Source organism: Psittacula echo (assembly GCF_963264785.1).
Source record: "Psittacula echo genome assembly, chromosome: 1".
In the NCBI taxonomy this organism is placed as follows: domain Eukaryota; kingdom Metazoa; phylum Chordata; class Aves; order Psittaciformes; family Psittacidae; genus Psittacula; species Psittacula echo.
Window position 1 is genome coordinate 128780398 of NC_137735.1, and position 16744 is coordinate 128797141.

The 16744-nt window shown below is 38.3% G+C and overlaps 1 protein-coding gene across 5 annotated transcripts in view; it reads right to left on the reverse strand.

The window, feature by feature from the left end:
* UPF2 (UPF2 regulator of nonsense mediated mRNA decay) overlaps positions 1-16744 on the reverse strand; it is a gene marked incomplete at its 3' end in the record, with an annotated part of 59744 nt that overhangs the window by 1792 nt on the left and 41208 nt on the right. For 4 of the 5 annotated variants that reach the window (XM_080614975.1, XM_080614974.1, XM_080614972.1 and 1 more), the window contains exons 17-21: positions 14239-14343; positions 13221-13319; positions 12322-12489; positions 7576-7717; positions 3788-3908 (exon numbers count right to left, since the gene is read on the reverse strand). In XM_080614975.1, the coding sequence (XP_080471101.1) occupies positions 3788-3908; positions 7576-7717; positions 12322-12489; positions 13221-13319; positions 14239-14343 (635 nt within the window). Of the gene's footprint in view, positions 1-3783; positions 3909-7575; positions 7718-12321; positions 12490-13220; positions 13320-14238; positions 14344-16744 lie in introns of those variants that run through there. The other variant, XM_080614973.1, reaches the window with a different exon arrangement.

Below are 16744 nucleotides of genomic sequence, written 5' to 3' on the forward strand. Positions count from 1 at the left end.
TAGATATCCAACACCAGGTGGGGATCCCTTCTAGAAATGATGACTTCCCTCTTTTGTTTTTGTTTTAAAGAATACAAGAGATAATTGAAAATGACAGCTAAAGATTATGCAAGCTGCATGATGAACTAAGAGGTGGATCTGTCACTTCAAGACAGTGCCATGCCAACACCAGAATGTCTGGTTTGAAGTCAATGACAGTGATAGGCTACAACAATAAGCTAGACTTAGACCAACAGAGAAACTAGATTTATGCTGCCAAAGACTTCTGGTGTATCAGTAAGAAGTGAATCCAAAGCTTCAAAATATAATATACACCAAGTACGTAGTGGGTGATGTATAAAGTGATGTCCAGTAACTGAAACAGGAAATCATGTTAAATTCACATTTCTCCTTATTATCCGTACTCTGATTTTTCAGCATTAATGCAATACTCTATTATAAGAATATGTTACTAATAAAATCCTAGCATCCTGTTATTACCCTTATACTTCATTTTTCTTTATTAAATGGGATAAAGAGAAGTCAGATGCAAATAGGAGAACTAAAATTACCAATTAAATAGAATATGATTTCGTTCGCCAGCTTACACCTACATCCCAACCGGCCTTTTGACGCAGATAGGTCCCTCTTTCTTCACTATACTTTGGGAATAGCAGTGAGTTTTGAGGTCAGTGCTTTTAATAAAGAGAGGCTTAAGAAGATAATGAACTCCTTGGTAAGGCCTGTTCTCCATAGAAAAAATAACTGCAGTGGGAAACCTGACTTTCTTGGCAATCAATGTTTTTAAATAGATTTCATAAAATGTGGTTTTACTTCACTTTATAAGCAAGCCATTTATATCAATCCTCTATAAACAAAGGAAAAACACTCTTTCATGAAGCGAGAGGTTGTTCTCCAGAACTGCGAAAGGGTATTTCCATGTCAATTTCATCACTGAAAAGAATTACTTTTGTGAGTGATGTGTTTCCTGAAGGGATCAGTTTAACAGCTCCATAGCCAAAGTCCTCTGTTAGGGCCCAAGTGCTACAGAACTGGAAGCAAGAGTGAAAACTGTTGCCTTTCCCAGTTCTGAAGCAAATCAAGGAACCCTACTTTTAATGGAATCACAGTAAGTTACCTCTAAGGCCAGTCAGCCTTAAATGTATGAGTCTCAAAAAGAATCTCCTCCTTGCAGGATTAGCAGGTCTTAAAACCTGAGGCTATACAAGCAGGTGACTATAAACAGCAATGAACTCCACTTTCTGATCCAGCATTTTGCACATGCTAAATCACAAGAAATCTGACAAAGCCTGTAAATCTCCCTGCATTTAACTCTGTACAGAAGAAGGACATTAATAGATAAAAAAATAAACATTGCAAAAGATTTCTCTCTAGTTTAACAAAATGCATTCTGTATAGCCACAGCCACTACTTCATTCTTCCACTCACAGTGGGTTTATCATAGGCAAAGGAGGCAACACTTCTGTGGGGTTTTTTGGGGGGGATTGTTTTGGTTTAGCACCCCATTAGTCTAAAACAGAATCACAGAAAACTTTAGGCTCCAAGAGCCCTCTGTAGGTCATCAGGTCCAAATCACAAAGCAAGATCCAGTTGTTTAAAGCCAAAACCATACAAGAACACAACGCTGCCTTTATCAACTTCTGAATCATCTGTTGTGATAGGTAGATTTGGATTTAACTTCCTAAAAGATATTTGAAACATGGTGCTTAGGACATGCTTATCCACACAAGAGTTGCTGGATTGTGCATTACAGTGGAATCAACAGGGAGACTGAGTTACTCAGATGATTACTAACCTCAGGAAATTTAGAATAAAAAGTTGCATACCTTAAAGAAAGTAACATGGATCACTACTTCCCATAAGTTTGAGTTACTACTGCAAGAAAACAACATATCTTCTTTATATACAAAGAAGAAACACCACAACACAGCTCACTCATCATCTAAGTGATAACATCTGTAATTATACAAATTGGTTCTATCATGTAGGAAAGGGAAAACTTCTCCCAACAGACACTGAAATTAATAGCTCAGTTCCTATTTGCTCTTGGCAAATAGGAAGATACTCTAGTGTCTTCAGAGTCTGTGGGGTAACTTCTTCACTAAAACATGAGGGTAGTCTGGGCAGGGACTGCAGTTCACACTTCGAAGTCAGAAGACAATCCTCAATATATCCTGTAAATCAGAAGCTGTAGAACGTAGGTGACAGACAATCCATTCCAGATGTGGTAAGCCACAGACTCCAATAAATATTATCTCTGCTAAAATGCCTTTCAGTTAGAGTTAAGAAAAGTAACATTCCCTCAGTACAGGCTAAGATGGCTCAACTGAGGCATGACTGCAAGTCTGAGCAGTGTACTATACAACAAATAAATATGCCTGCTAAAACAAACTTCCCGGTCCCTGCTTTAAGGAGCTTACAGATTAAATGGAACAAAGAGTGAATTACATAAAACAAAACTACATTAGAATGGCAAGCGCATGGCACAGCTATTTGAACAAGCAAACACTACTTAAACTGTTCACTGGACAATGCCTGACCTAGTTTACGGTGAGCAGTTTAAGTCAAGTCCTAAATTATATTCTCCCAAAACCAGTTGAAAATGAAAAGCTTTCAAAAGAACTGCCTTTGAAGAAAAGCCATCTGTAAATATCACATCTAGTGATCTGGCTGCTATATGTAATGAACAACTGCAGTGCTCTCCTTGTATAGGTTGCAAGGCATTTGGGAAAGACAACAAGGCAGCAACTGCATAGTTATTTCTGAAACACCTGCAAGTATTACAGCAATTCAGTGTAACTGAATATTTTGTACTTCTGTAACAGTATTAGGCCACAGTGGTATGAAACAGCTAAATGGACAGCACTGCTCATTTTATTATTACATCTGGTCAATACTTATTTTAAACTGCAGTCTGTTTTCTAAAGAGGGGCCTTTTCTGGGTACAATCAGTATCTATAGAGGGTCTCAGTGGACTGAGTGGCCACCAAGAAGTTATTAAATGACTATAGGAATGTACCATAAAATAGTAAAGAAGTTGGCAATGCTACTGTAGCACAGGATTAGTACGTTAACAAAGACAGACCCATTAGTAGGTAAACTCTCCCTTCCCAGTTGCTGCTCCTATCCAGCCACCTCCAAAGTTAACTTGCAAAGAGAAACATGAAAGCAGTCTGTGTTTCACCTGAAACCATTTATTCAAATTTGTGCTGCAGGGCTAATTTAATGGCTTATTTTCAAGCTTACTCCGAGTGAGAAGAGACACACTGAGATATATTAAAGCTGTAAAATGTCTATTAGGCAATCTGGAATAGCTCTTTTCATGTTAATACTGGTTTTGGTATGTTCTTGCACACCATAAATCTAAGGTTCTCCTCCCCCTTCCCCACCTTTACTATTATTTACTTTCCATTCAGAGCTTTGAATACAGAGGTACAGCTCTCAAATTCACCAAACTGAAAAAGCACAATGGGAATTTCTCTGGATACTCAAAAATATCCTCTCCCCCTCTCACAGAGAAAGCAGGACTTGCATCTTTCATCCTATAAAAAGGCTCAGATGCTACCAGCCATTTCACAACTGAAAAATAATCCTCTGGCTTTCAAACCTCGCATCCTACAGACACTGTTAGAAGCACAAACCACTGCTCATTGTTTTAACTGAATGCTTTAGAAAGGAACCTACTAACAACCACACTTGCACTACATAGATCATTATCAGTTTCCAACATGAAGATAATTACTTACTTAGAACCAGAATTACCACAGTTAAAGGAAGATTGTCCTACCTCCCACCAGTCTTAAAGATTAGATCCGCATTAGGTGCTCCCTTTGGATGCTGGTACCGAGGCCGCCGTTCACGATTAGTATTTGCTGGAGCTGGACGCTGTGCCAGAGACTGCAACATTTCTGTAAGTTCATAAAGAACAAAGTGAAATACATTTTCTATGCATGAGGAATTTACACAAGCACATTTCACTGCCATAAAGAGACACTTTGTTTACACCTTGCTATGCTTCAGGGTAACACTCCTCAGTTTATTCCACAACAGCTAATTTTGAAAGAGTTACTAAATTGCACAGACAGCTTTGACAAATCCAAACTACCCCATAATGTGAACTTGCATTTCCAGGTGTTCTCTGGAACAAAAAGAACTGCCAGGGATGGTTTTTATCAGGTGCTTAAGAAAGGAGCCGTGACCTTTTCTTTCTAAAGATTTCAGCCACCTCCTTTATCAATGATCAGGGACAAAGCTTCTCAGCAGTAAAAGAAGCCACAACAGTAAACTACCCTGAAATAGTAACACCTGGACAATGTTGCTGCCAATTAAAGACTCAGCAAGAAACCTGTCCTAAATTTAGGCATTGAGAAGTCATTTATTTAAGCCCAAGCTAGCCATAATAGGATCCTGTTACAGAGAAGGCAGACACCTGAAGACGTGACTCAACTGACCTACATTACACTGTCCTATGGATCAGATTTTCACTTTATGATCACTCGGGAAGAAATAGGCAGGTGCAGAAAGAAGCCTACACTACCCAGTTTAGCTCTGGACATCTAACTTTTGGGGAGTTTAAGCTAGGTAAGTATTGTATTTTGGCATTTAGTGCAACTTAATTTCTAAAATATGATTTAATGATAAAAATGGTTCTTTATCAGGCCAAGTCACTGGTTATTAAGTACCCACTATAATTACAAACACATCATAGGAACCTCCATGTAACCCCTTGCCCATATGTTAGTGCATCTAACGAAAGTATTTCGGACAGTCCACCCTGTGCAAGAATCTACATTACTGAGCAAAGAGACAGATGGAATAAATGAAGAGGAAAAGCAGAATAAACTGTTAAACAGATTATGTTTGAAAGTCTGCTCTGTCTGGTTCTCTAATCTCTGGTAATCTCATTGGAGACACATACCCATCATCTGCTAGAAATGAACTTCCACTACTCTCACAATGACTTGCAGAACTAGAGACTAATGAGATTCTCTGACCACTTACAAAACACACACAAAGTTTTTGGTAAGTTATCCACCCAATCTTTAAGGAAACTGGGAATCTATGAATGACTTAATACACAATATTGGTGTCAACAGTTAATAAACGATGTATTCATGCTTTGTATATTCCCCTTCCAACACCTGGAAAAGGCAAAGCAAGCCCTTCAACACACTAACAAGTCCAGCTTAGTAAACATCATGAAATACCATCCCCTTCAAAACAATTCTGTGTGCCAAGGGAGAGCTCTGCTGGCAATGACAAGACTCAGGAAGAAAATAAGAGGAGTTCATGGTTCATTGCCAGCCAGGTGCAATGAAGCAGTAAGCATGTGCCTGCCTGTCTCTTCTGTTTTCCAGACTGCAGGTGAAAAAATATCAGGGTTTGTGAAAAGTCAGTAACTGAGAAGTTGAGTAATGGAGAAGATAACAGAAGGAATACATGGCAAGGGAGCACAATGTATTAGCTAGGCTGAAGGCATGTCACCCATCTTTGGTTTTAGTGAAGAAAATAAGCATCTACACAGAAAAACATTAGTCTAGAGTCACCCAGTTCCAAATATTTAAGTTAGAAATGCTTGTAATACTAACAAACATTGCTGAAGTATAAAATAACCATTGGATACTACTTTGAGTGGTGAATTTTCATCTATTAGCTACCTTGTGCAGATGAAAAGAAACCCCCAACCCAAATGCATGTGCAAACGATAGGACAACTCTGAGGCATTCTTTCAGAAATTGAGATTTCTTCCTCCCTTGCTAACTCCAAAGCTTGAAACAGAAATGTAAACCCAACTCTTTCTTTCAATGGACACATGCTAACTACAGGCAAGCAGCAGGGAACTGCACGAAACAGAAACAAAAAATAGTTTCAAAGAGGAATGTATTTTGATCTGTTTAATTTAACCTGATTAAATGGTTCCTTTTAGTTTGGCTTTATTGTGTCTTACCCAAATTACTAAAAAAAAAAAAATAAATCAACAGCTGTTTTAAAAATGGATGTCAATTATGGGAAAACCTATTTCTTCTATGTTGATTTTCCTCCTATTTTAATTCTTTAGACACAGCACCTGGAAAATCTATGAGAAAGTAAAAAAAACCCAATGGTTTATTTGCAAGCTGACTTGTTCTCAATTGGGATCAGTTCCTGATTCACTTCTGCTGGACAAAACCAGCGTGATCCTCATTTTTGGATAAGAAGCACAATTGCTCACAATAAAATCTTATATTAAACAAAGTAGTTTTAAAGATACCAACAAAGCCATATGACAAGGCAGAAAAATCTAAATGCCCTGACCAGCAGACGTATCAGAAATACCATTAATGAGGAAAACCCACAAAAAGCCTGAGAAAAGCACTGTAATGTCTAATTCTAGTCTACTGTTTCTTTTCCTTTTTCACATGTGGGCTTTATTAGAGAGGAGTGCCTCAGAAAACAAGTTTTTAAGCTGATTAAAATGTTTAATACTAAGAATATATTGTGTTACCATTCCAGAGCTCTGTAGACACTCTGGAAAAAGACTCCTTTTTAGATTACAAGTTTAGTTCTTGTACTATCCATGTTCTGAAAGGAGTGATAGATTCCATAGTGGTTCTAGAATTAGAGCTGTTTTAATTTAAATTTCCCATTTCTTGATGAATAATGACCTTTCACTAAATACCTTAAATGAGATTTCCTGCTAATGAACTACTTACACCGTAATTGCCACCTGACTGCAACATCTTTACCAAAACAGTGGAAATGTTAAATGGAAATGCTAAGGGCTGAATACCATGGGTTTTATTGGTCTGGCTTTTGTTTACTATCTGAGTAAGCCAGATAGCAAAAACAATACTAAAAAGTCAAAACAAACCACCCCACAACCAAACACAGCAAGCACACAAACCAGTTTAGGGCTGTATAATCTGTTGTATTAACTGTTTGCGTCAGTCTGTTCAGGTTCCAAAATGCCAGACTTACCTATCCTTACAAATCAAATTAGGTCATATCAATTTGTATGAAACCTTCACTCTGTTAATATATTCTTGTGCTCCAGATTTGTAGCACCCCTAGAATCTTTAGCAATAGGAAGCAGAGACAGTTTTCATTTCTGAGGTGAAGGTTACCTCTTAGTATCTGCAAGTCTCAGCAAGACTGATGAAGACTCTAAATACTATTAATATCTAAAATACCTATCAATATCTAAAAAGCAGAGCTTAAGTTGCACAGAATTAATTCCTCTTGTATCCGTCTCAATTATCTTGCAGTAATGGAGACAATGCCACAAACATCAGGTTAATTTTGTGTTATTTATTTTTAAGGTAACAACCTCCCTTTTTCTCCTTTCCCAAAATAAATGGAAATGCTGAAATTTGAGGGCCACTTGAAAACTCAATTTCATGGAAGAGCTATACAAACTCCTTCAAGCACAGAGACAAGGGTGTAAATAATGAATGACAAACTAAAACATAGGTTTTCCATGAAGTATTACAAATCAATGTTCAAAACTTGTACTGCTAATTATCACAAAAAGTATTTTCTGTAGATCCACAAATGTTCCTCAGAAAATAAAGATTAAATACTTGGTAATGTTCTTACCCTGGTAGTCCTCTTGTTCTTGCCGTTCATTGATATCCAAAGTGAGCTTTTTCATCCTCATTCTCTCCTCCTGTTCAGCTTGCTGTTGGTTCCAATGGTTTGCAGCGAGTTGGGAAGACATTGGTACATTTAGGATCTTAAACTGCAAGTGAAAATAAGTTTTTAAGTGCTCATCACAGAAAAAACCACAAACACAAACCAAACCAAAATACAGGAAGGTTATGGGTATTTCCAGGTTATTGGGATGAGATGCTTTCTACTGAAGTTTCTACTGGAAAGTGTGTTGTTGGTTTCAAACTGTATTTCACATACGAAAGCATCAGAAAATACAAGACATCCAGCCCTCCTAAAGAGATAGAGAACATACAAAAGGCTGATGCACTGCTAAGGCAACACACTATTACATACAGTATTTATAGGAAAAAAAACTAACTTTCCCCAGGAACACATAACTATATGCTTTTTTTCTAATATATATTCATAGAAGCCAATACCCTCAGAGTGAATTACACTGGTCTTGAGATAAAAGCACTGTAGCTGGCTCAAAGTTGCATCATCCTCCAAAGGTCTCTACCTTCCAAAGAAATGAAACCCCTGAGCACAGTTTCTACTGTTACCCCGTGTGATAACAGAGGAGAAGCGTTTCAAGCATTTCAGATATCCCGCAGCATTCCTTGGCTGCTACTTTTCCTTTTAGGAATGATTCCACCTCCACAGTGCTTATTAGTCTGGAAACAACTGTGGTGTCAAATTTAACCTTTTCTTCCTCCCCCACACTCAAACATCCCCACTATACATTCAACACATTATCTGATTTGCCATAAGCTACATGAAAGGTAAGCTTGGTTCTACTCCTACAAAAGTACCCTCTGCACAACATAGCTGAGATTTTCAGAGAGGAGTAGGGAAAACGCTTTCTTTTTCCCCAGACTCAGAAAATCCAAGTTTTTCTTTCCATAGAATTTTGCTTTTAATTGTTCAAAAAAAAAAAAAAAAAAAGGGCAGGGATCTTTAACCTTATTTGCAACTGAAATAAAAGTTTTCAGAAACCCCTTAATGCTGAAGTTAATGAACACATTTAGAAAAATGTAACTTCTTCATTCAGCTGCATGTCCATTAGAAATAAATATTTCCATGCTGTAAGCAGGGTGATGCATTTAAGGATAATCACTCAATATTCCATGAACTACTCTGAATCCTGCTGCTTGCTCTTGTCATCTGAGATCTATTTCCATTGACATAAAAGTAGAGCAGATTTCTAAGTGTTCTTTTCTGCTACACTGCCAAAAGCTGCAGGCAGATACATTACCAAAACCTCTACTGGGAAGATTTATATTAAAACCAAAATCCTCACTGCATATGGTTAGTGTTTAACACAATAATTAGTAAGCAGTTTCAAGGTATCTATCATATAGTAGTGCCCCACTAGCAGCAGATGAATGATGAGCATAGGACACCACTACTCAGACCCAGCATTTGAAAATAAACTGTGTCTGAAACAGTTAAGACAGACTCTTGCAAAGACTTGAGATAACCCTGGGTACAGGAAGCCCTACCAACAAATCTAGATGAGACAAATCAGGCAAAAGATTAACTTTTGGAGGGTATCAACATATTATATTGAACATAAATACAAACTTGTTATTAAGGTATGTGTGTAAGAATAAAAATGAAAGTTCCTGAAATTCCAAAAGGAAAGCAAGCTTTAGTTACTTATTCTTGAGCATTCTATGCATGTTCTCAGATCTTGTTGAATGAGCTTTTCACAAGCTATACAAATAACTAACGGATTAGCAGCATTTCATGATAAAAAGAATTCCTTAGCTTCACCATGAATCTCCTAATCCATCTTAATATGTGCTTTACATTATATCTGTTCTATGGATTTATCAGCTTAATGGGATTGGTGTTTTCAGACAGTATGCTTAAAGTAGAAAAAGGAAAGCCAAAATATAGAAGGGTGCAAATGAAAGAACAGATACAAAAACCAACCAATGATTAACAGAGTATCACTGAGTCACTACCTCAAGGCAATCACACAGTTACCACCTGAAGTCAAATCACTGATGACAATTACTAAAGGATGTGATGATTACTTAGCAAATGAACATTTCTGATTTGCAAATAGTGAAGACGTATATGAAACCCTCTTATAAAATCTGAGGTGGTGACATAAGGACTTCACTCACAAGATGGCAAACTGAAGAAAGATCAAAAATGATAATTCAAATTACTAGATTACAGATTTCATAAACATTTCACTGAGATAAAGAACTTCATATTCAAGGGCAGGCTTGACCATTCCATGGATATTACTGTTCTTTCACTGAACCTTGCTAAAAGTCTTTGAAATGAAAGGACATCTTTTGCCTTAGGTATTAACCAAATTTCTTGACACTAGGAGACTTTGTCATCTAAATCCCACTTCAGTTCACACCTACCTACCATTTTCAAAACCATCAAATGGTATTAGACAGACCTCAGCTCTAATGCCTCATGACGGCAATGTCTTTATTTCCTCTTGCTCTCTTGGGGCTTGTGGATAAACCACAATGCCACAGTCTATATCCAATATATATCCAATCTATATCCAATAACCATGTTCTGTTTTCCTGCTACTAGTTCTGTCAGTTCCATCATACATATCTTTCTGTGGGGGAAAAACCCAGTGATCTACTGCAAGACACTGGCCTACCCAGTATCCTTCCTACTGCCTGTTTTCATAAATCACAGTGTGACAGTAAAGATAAAATATGGTGTCCCTGTTACTATCAGGCTGCAATGACTTTAATTCAGGTTGTATGACTCTGGTCAATAACAGTCAGATGTTTTTGTGTTTCTTAAAAGAACTCGTGATACTGTGAACTCTAGTTGACAATGCTCCACTAAAACCTGGCTGAACACTGGCACATGAACTGAGTGCTCAGTGACCGGACCTTAGCTACCCTCCTACCTCTGCAAAGAAGCACAGCGCATTCCATTTCCATCAGTGAGTGCTTTCTTACAGTGAACGCTTCTAGCTTCAGCAGCAGCACCACCGACAAAAAACAGAGACCAAACCAACTGCTAACACAGCAACTCTGCACACATTCTGCTCATGCAGACTGAAAATAAAGTACTGTAAGAAGGAATAATTATTTTCTTTTCAACTTCACCTTTTCTTTCTGCTCACTTTTTATTAAAACTGACTACTAAGACTTTATTCCCCCTGAAACAGAATATGGACAAAGAAGCCTTTCACTGACTAAAGAACTGAAGTTGTCTATAAAGCAACTGTTTTTTACATTTCTAGAAACACTGAGAGGAGTTTTGGCAGGAAGAGCCTACTCCCAAAACCAATATTGGGGGAGGAACAGGGAAAACTCCTGAACAAGTTCTGCTTTCTTTTTAAGCCACATGTTGGCAATATTTTCCCCTCACACAGAAAATGAAGATACTAAAATTCCTGGTAGCTATAGATACTCCCAGTAAATCACCCTGAAAAAGCTAAATACCTTTTTTAAACAGCATTCTCTTAAATCTCTTTTTAGCCTAACAGTTAAAATTCCCCAACTCAAAACTTCTGTAGAACTTTGCATACAACATTCAAGTTCCAGGAAAACAGAGTAACTTAACAAATATAGTAATCAGTTAATCATCACTAGTAAATGCAAGCATGTGTGTGCTCACTCAAGTAGGTACTGCCACTTACTTAGCTTAGCACTTGCTTAGCACAGCACACATTCACTAGTTCGAGTGTTTCATGAGATGAGACCATCTCACCTTCTACATGGAATTTTTGAAGCGTCTTTCACGTGAAGTAAGAGAAAGACTCTGCTTCATGTTCATATACCTCAACTGTTACACTACGGTCACAACTCAGGCAATATGTCAAACCAAAGCACTAGCACAGATCCAAACACTTAAAAGGCACAGATGCAAGGAATGAAACAATGCTTTGGGTCTGCTTTCCATAAGAGCTAAATCATTCATTTTCATAACGAATTTATACAACCAAAATGAAAAGGTTTCTTTAAAACACCTAATCCATGATGAGAAATGTATCTGGAATGCGTTCGGTATTGATTTGTATACTATACATCTGCTGATCTAGGAAAATTCAAATATGTACTAGAGAAAAGAGCCAAGACAAATATATAGCTTGGCTGCATGAAGCAAAGGGCTTATTTGTTTTATCAACATGATTTACATTTGAGTTTCTCTGAGAGATTCACTCAGTGCATTCTGGAATAGTCCCCTAAAAATCTTCAGAAATAACTATTTTCTTTGCAAGTTGAACAAATTCAGCCAAGTGGCAGTTACTTGGGAAATGGAATTTAGCAAACACCATAGATCTTGACTTGAAGCTGAAAGTGTTTTCAGAAAAATCTGTAGAATTTTAAAGATTCTGGAATATTCCTTTTTTTCCTCCTACTCCTTTCAACATTCAGTGGCAGTCTACCAACTGCATCCAGTCATCTTCCACATCTGTATTTCAAATCCAGGTAAGACATACCTCCGTCCTACTGGTGTAACTGCCAAACATAATTAGTAATGGTATAATTGAACCACAGAACTTTTCTACATGATTTCTATTAGCAACCAAGATTCCAAGAAACTATATATGGTTATTTTCTATGCATCAAAACTATTTGTATCTCCTTCTGAGAAAAGGATGAAGAAATAAAAAATCCTGTGACTTCCAGTCACAGTGTGACTTTCAAAAGAGGTTTTGTTTATTAAACAATACCTTAAGTAAAACCTTACCTGCTGCTTGTTGCCTTTTCGTGTTAACATGACAAATGGCATTGTGTCTCCAGACTCGGAGTCTCCTTCCCCACCTACAAGTGGGGGACCCTTCTTGAGCTGACTTTTCAGATGGAGAGGAATAGCAACATCCAGCTGATGTACTTTAACAGATTCACCACTCCGTTGCTATTATAAAAATCAAAAGAAGTAAATTCTGTGAATGATCAGATGCTAAACATGTCAGTCAGTCTGGTAACATTCTTATTTTCATGATTGAAAAAAGGTTTAACCTTCCAGAAAAATAATGTAATATATAAATACATGTATTATGCTTTATTACATTTTCCTTTGGTTTCCTTGTTTGTGAAGAAGAAAATTACAGGGACAGAATACTTCAAATTTTAAAGGAATTTTGGATAACAACCTTTTAAGGAAGGAAATCTAAAGACTTGATTAGACACACTTGCGAATGGACATTCTATATTCAAGAGGGTTTTTTCCATAGCATCTTATTAATGCATTCCTCATCCAGGGCTCGCTTTACTCAAATATTTACCAAATGTGACTGAAACAAAACAAAAAGGACTTGAAGGTTATGTGCATTTAAATGCAGATACATTATAAACATATTAAAACCTAGGCTTGGATAGTCTAGGGTAAGGTCCAAAGCACTGCGTACATCTCATGCAGTTATTATCCAGTAAAATATGTCAGCATGTCATATATTCACTGGGCAAATACAATAAACAGCTATTTTTCTAAAAGCTACTTATCCAAACATGTCAACTGCAAAGAAGAGGCCACAATTAACAGAAAAATCCATGTTCTCTAATATGATAAGCATTAATCACTTATTTACTTAAATCCAGTTAACTGGACGGCAGATTATATTAACTTTAGAAAATAAGTATTTATACCTGAAGATTTTCCAGCATCATTTTATCCAATGCCTGAATGAAGTCCTCATCTTCTGCACAAGGGACATGCTTTAGTCCTCCTCCTTTAATCATTACCTCCTATTGCAGTGGGAAAAAAGCTTCTATTACATTAATTTCAGAAATATAAATATTCAGACTAGAAGTGGAAAAATATCCGTATTGCTTCCCTGCCATACAGAACCAAAATCTTGAAACAAAAATTGTTAAAGAAATAGTTTTCAGCCTGGATTATTTCCTTGAAGAAGTATTTTCTGATGTTTATGGCATCAATTATTACAAAGGCTGGACACTCACAGTATTCTGACATACAAGTGCAGGTTTATAGAACCGTATGTACACATCCTAGATATGGCAACAATGCAAGGAAAGCCTCTATCCCTATTACAACTAATTTAACTAATTTTTCCATTAAGTTCCACGAAGTTAGATGGTCTTTTCAAGACAAAATACTGTCCTTCTGTATTTGGAAAGCACATGACAGCAAAAATGTTTAAACACATTGTTCTATACTTTTATTACTTTTCAACTGCAATTCAGGCTCAACGAGATGGGTTCTTTTGCTACAGATGTTACAATCTGCCAATCCCAAATTCAAATTTTAGGAATTCTGAACTTCTTGGTTTACCTCTTTCTCAGTTCTGAGATCTAGTGGAGTGTAAATAGTTTACCTTCCTGTACCATATCAGTTTGCTACCACTGTTGACATTGCAAAACCACCATTTATGCAATCTTTTTCCAGTCTAGCTACCTGTGAAAGGGCACAGTTGTGTGAAAACATGTTGTGGGAAACGTTGAAAACATAAACATTTTCAGAAGGTAGTAACAGTAATTTGCAAAAAAACCCCAAAAATAAGCTCTAAAATGTATTTGAAAGAACAGCAGGGAGCGTTCTAGCTGTGTTTTCCCACTCATAACAGCAGCACTGGCAAAAAACAGTCAGTAAAGAAAACCAAAAGATGCAAAACTCAACACACTTATCTAAAGCTACAACACGTACTGTATTCTCCTCATCGGTTTCATTTTCCTTATTGGAGTCTGTAAGATAATCTGTGTTTTCTTCCTCCTCTTCTTCACCTTCTTCTTCCTCATTGTCTGAGCCCTCCTGAAATATTAGATGAACAACTTATGACTATTTTAAACCAAAAAGACCACCTGCATCCCATTCCTCATACACATTCTCTGCACATTTCTTCCCATCCAAACTTGTTCAGTTCAGTCTTTGTAAACTTGTTAATGTTTCTGTCTGAACTCACTGGGCTTTACCTGGCATTTTCACAAACATACAACAGAAAATTGGGAGTAGTGGCTGATGCACCAGATGGTTTTGCTGCCACTCAAGGGGAATTTAATAAGCTGGAGGAATGGATTAACAAGAACCCCTGAAGTTCAACAATGGGAAATGCAAAGTCCTGCACCTGAGGACTCATAACCTCATTCACTAGTACCGGCTGGAGGCTGTGCATCTGGAAAGCAGCTCACAGAGAAGAACCTGGGGTCCTAGTGGACAACAAACTGACCAAGAACCAGCAATGCACCCTTGCAGCAAAGGCAGCTGACTGCATCCTAGGCTGCACTAAGAATACGTGCTGTTGACACGTCAAAGGAGGTGATCTGCCTGGCAAGACACATTTGGAGTCCTGCACTCAATTCTGGGTTCCCCAGTACAAGACAGGTATGGACATAGTAGAGCGAGTCCAGCCACAAGCCATGAAGATGATTAAGGGATTGGAGTGCCTACCACAGGAGGCGAGGCTGAGAGAGATGGCCTTGTTTAGCGTGAGGAACAGAACATTCAGGGTGGGGGAGATCTTCTCAATGTGTATAACACGTGAAGTGAGGGAGCAAAGAGGGAGTTGATCTCTTCCCGGTGACAGACACAGAGGCAATGGATGCAAGTTGAAAGATTTAATTTAAATGTAATAAAAAAAGGCGCCTCTTTACTATGATGGTGTTTAACCATGTTGCACAGATTGTCCGAAAAGGAGCCTCCATTCTTAGAGATATCCAAAACTTGATTGGACTCAGACAACCTGCAGTAGATGACCCTGCTTTGAGCAGGGGAGGTTGGATAAGGTGCTCTCCAGAGTTTCCTTCCCCACACCCCAGCATTTATGATTCTAATGATACTATTAATTTGTGGGTAAAGGCAAAAAGCCAGCATAATTCAGGAACATGAATGCTGAGAACAGACCAAACCAAACCAACCAACCCAAGCAGAAGGAGAAAAAGTGTTTCCTATTTCCTTGATGAACTGATTTTCTTATAACACAACCATTATCATATCAACTTTGCTGTGTCATAGTGACAAAGTAGAATTTCTATGTACAGGCTTTTCCTTTACTGGCTCCACCATTTCTGATAAAAAATATTACTGGCACAGTAAACAAGGAAGGTTGTTATGCTCCATAAATCTTTTGTTTATTCATATTAAACAGTCATACTCTGAATATCTGTTGTTTTTCCTGCATGACTGCTTTGACATCTAGTCAATACAGTTGCTCCTGCAATAGATGAAGAACATTATCTGAGTGTTTCCATGCCAGAAAATAAAAGGCATCTCTTTATTGAGAGGCTTAAATGCATCTATGCAAAGACACAGAGCATGGGGAACAAACAAGAGGAGTTAAGAGACATGTACCATCCTATTGGCATCATGGAGACATGGTGGGATGGCTCCTATGCCTGGAGTGTGGAAATGGAAGGACACAGGCTCTTCAGGGAAGACAGACAGGGAAGACAAGGAAGGGATGTTTCTCTCAGTGTCAGTGACCAGCTGGAAGGGATGGAGTTCTGCCTGGAGATGGATAAGGAGCAAGCAAGAGTTCATAGGTCAGGATTAAAGGGAGGGCAGGGAAACAGGACATAATAGTGGGGCCACCCGACCAGGAAGACTTGAGTAGATGAGGCCATCTAGAGACACAGAGGAGCAGCCTCACATCCAGAAGACGCCACAAAGATGCTCAGAGGGCTGGAGCACTTCTATGAAGACAGGCTGACAGAGCTGGGCTTGTTCAGCCTGGAGAAGAGAACACTGAAGAGACCTTAGAGCAGCTTCCAGTGCCCAAAGGGGGCCTGCAAAAATTTTGCAGAAGGGCTCCTTCTCCAAAAATCCTGTGTGTAGCGAAAGGACAAGGGGGAATGGCTTTAAGCTGAAAGAGGAGAGATTTAGATCAGACATGAGGAAGAAGTTCTTCCCTGTCAGGGTGGTGAGGCACTGGCACAGGTTGCCCAGAGAAGCTGTGGCTGCCCCATCCCTGGCAGTGTTCAAAGCCAGGTTAGATGGGGCTTGCAGCAACCTGCTCTAGTGGAAGGCGTCCCTTGCTGTGGCAGGGTTGGTGGAGCTAGATGATCCTTAAGGCCCTTTCCAACCCAAATCAACCTATCATCCTGAGTATCACATTCCTTGAGCAAAGTTGTCAGGTTTAAGCTGCTGACGTAAGTTCTCTGGAATAAGCCTCAGATACTCTGTATTCAGTTTTCCATATATACATAACTAGGATCTA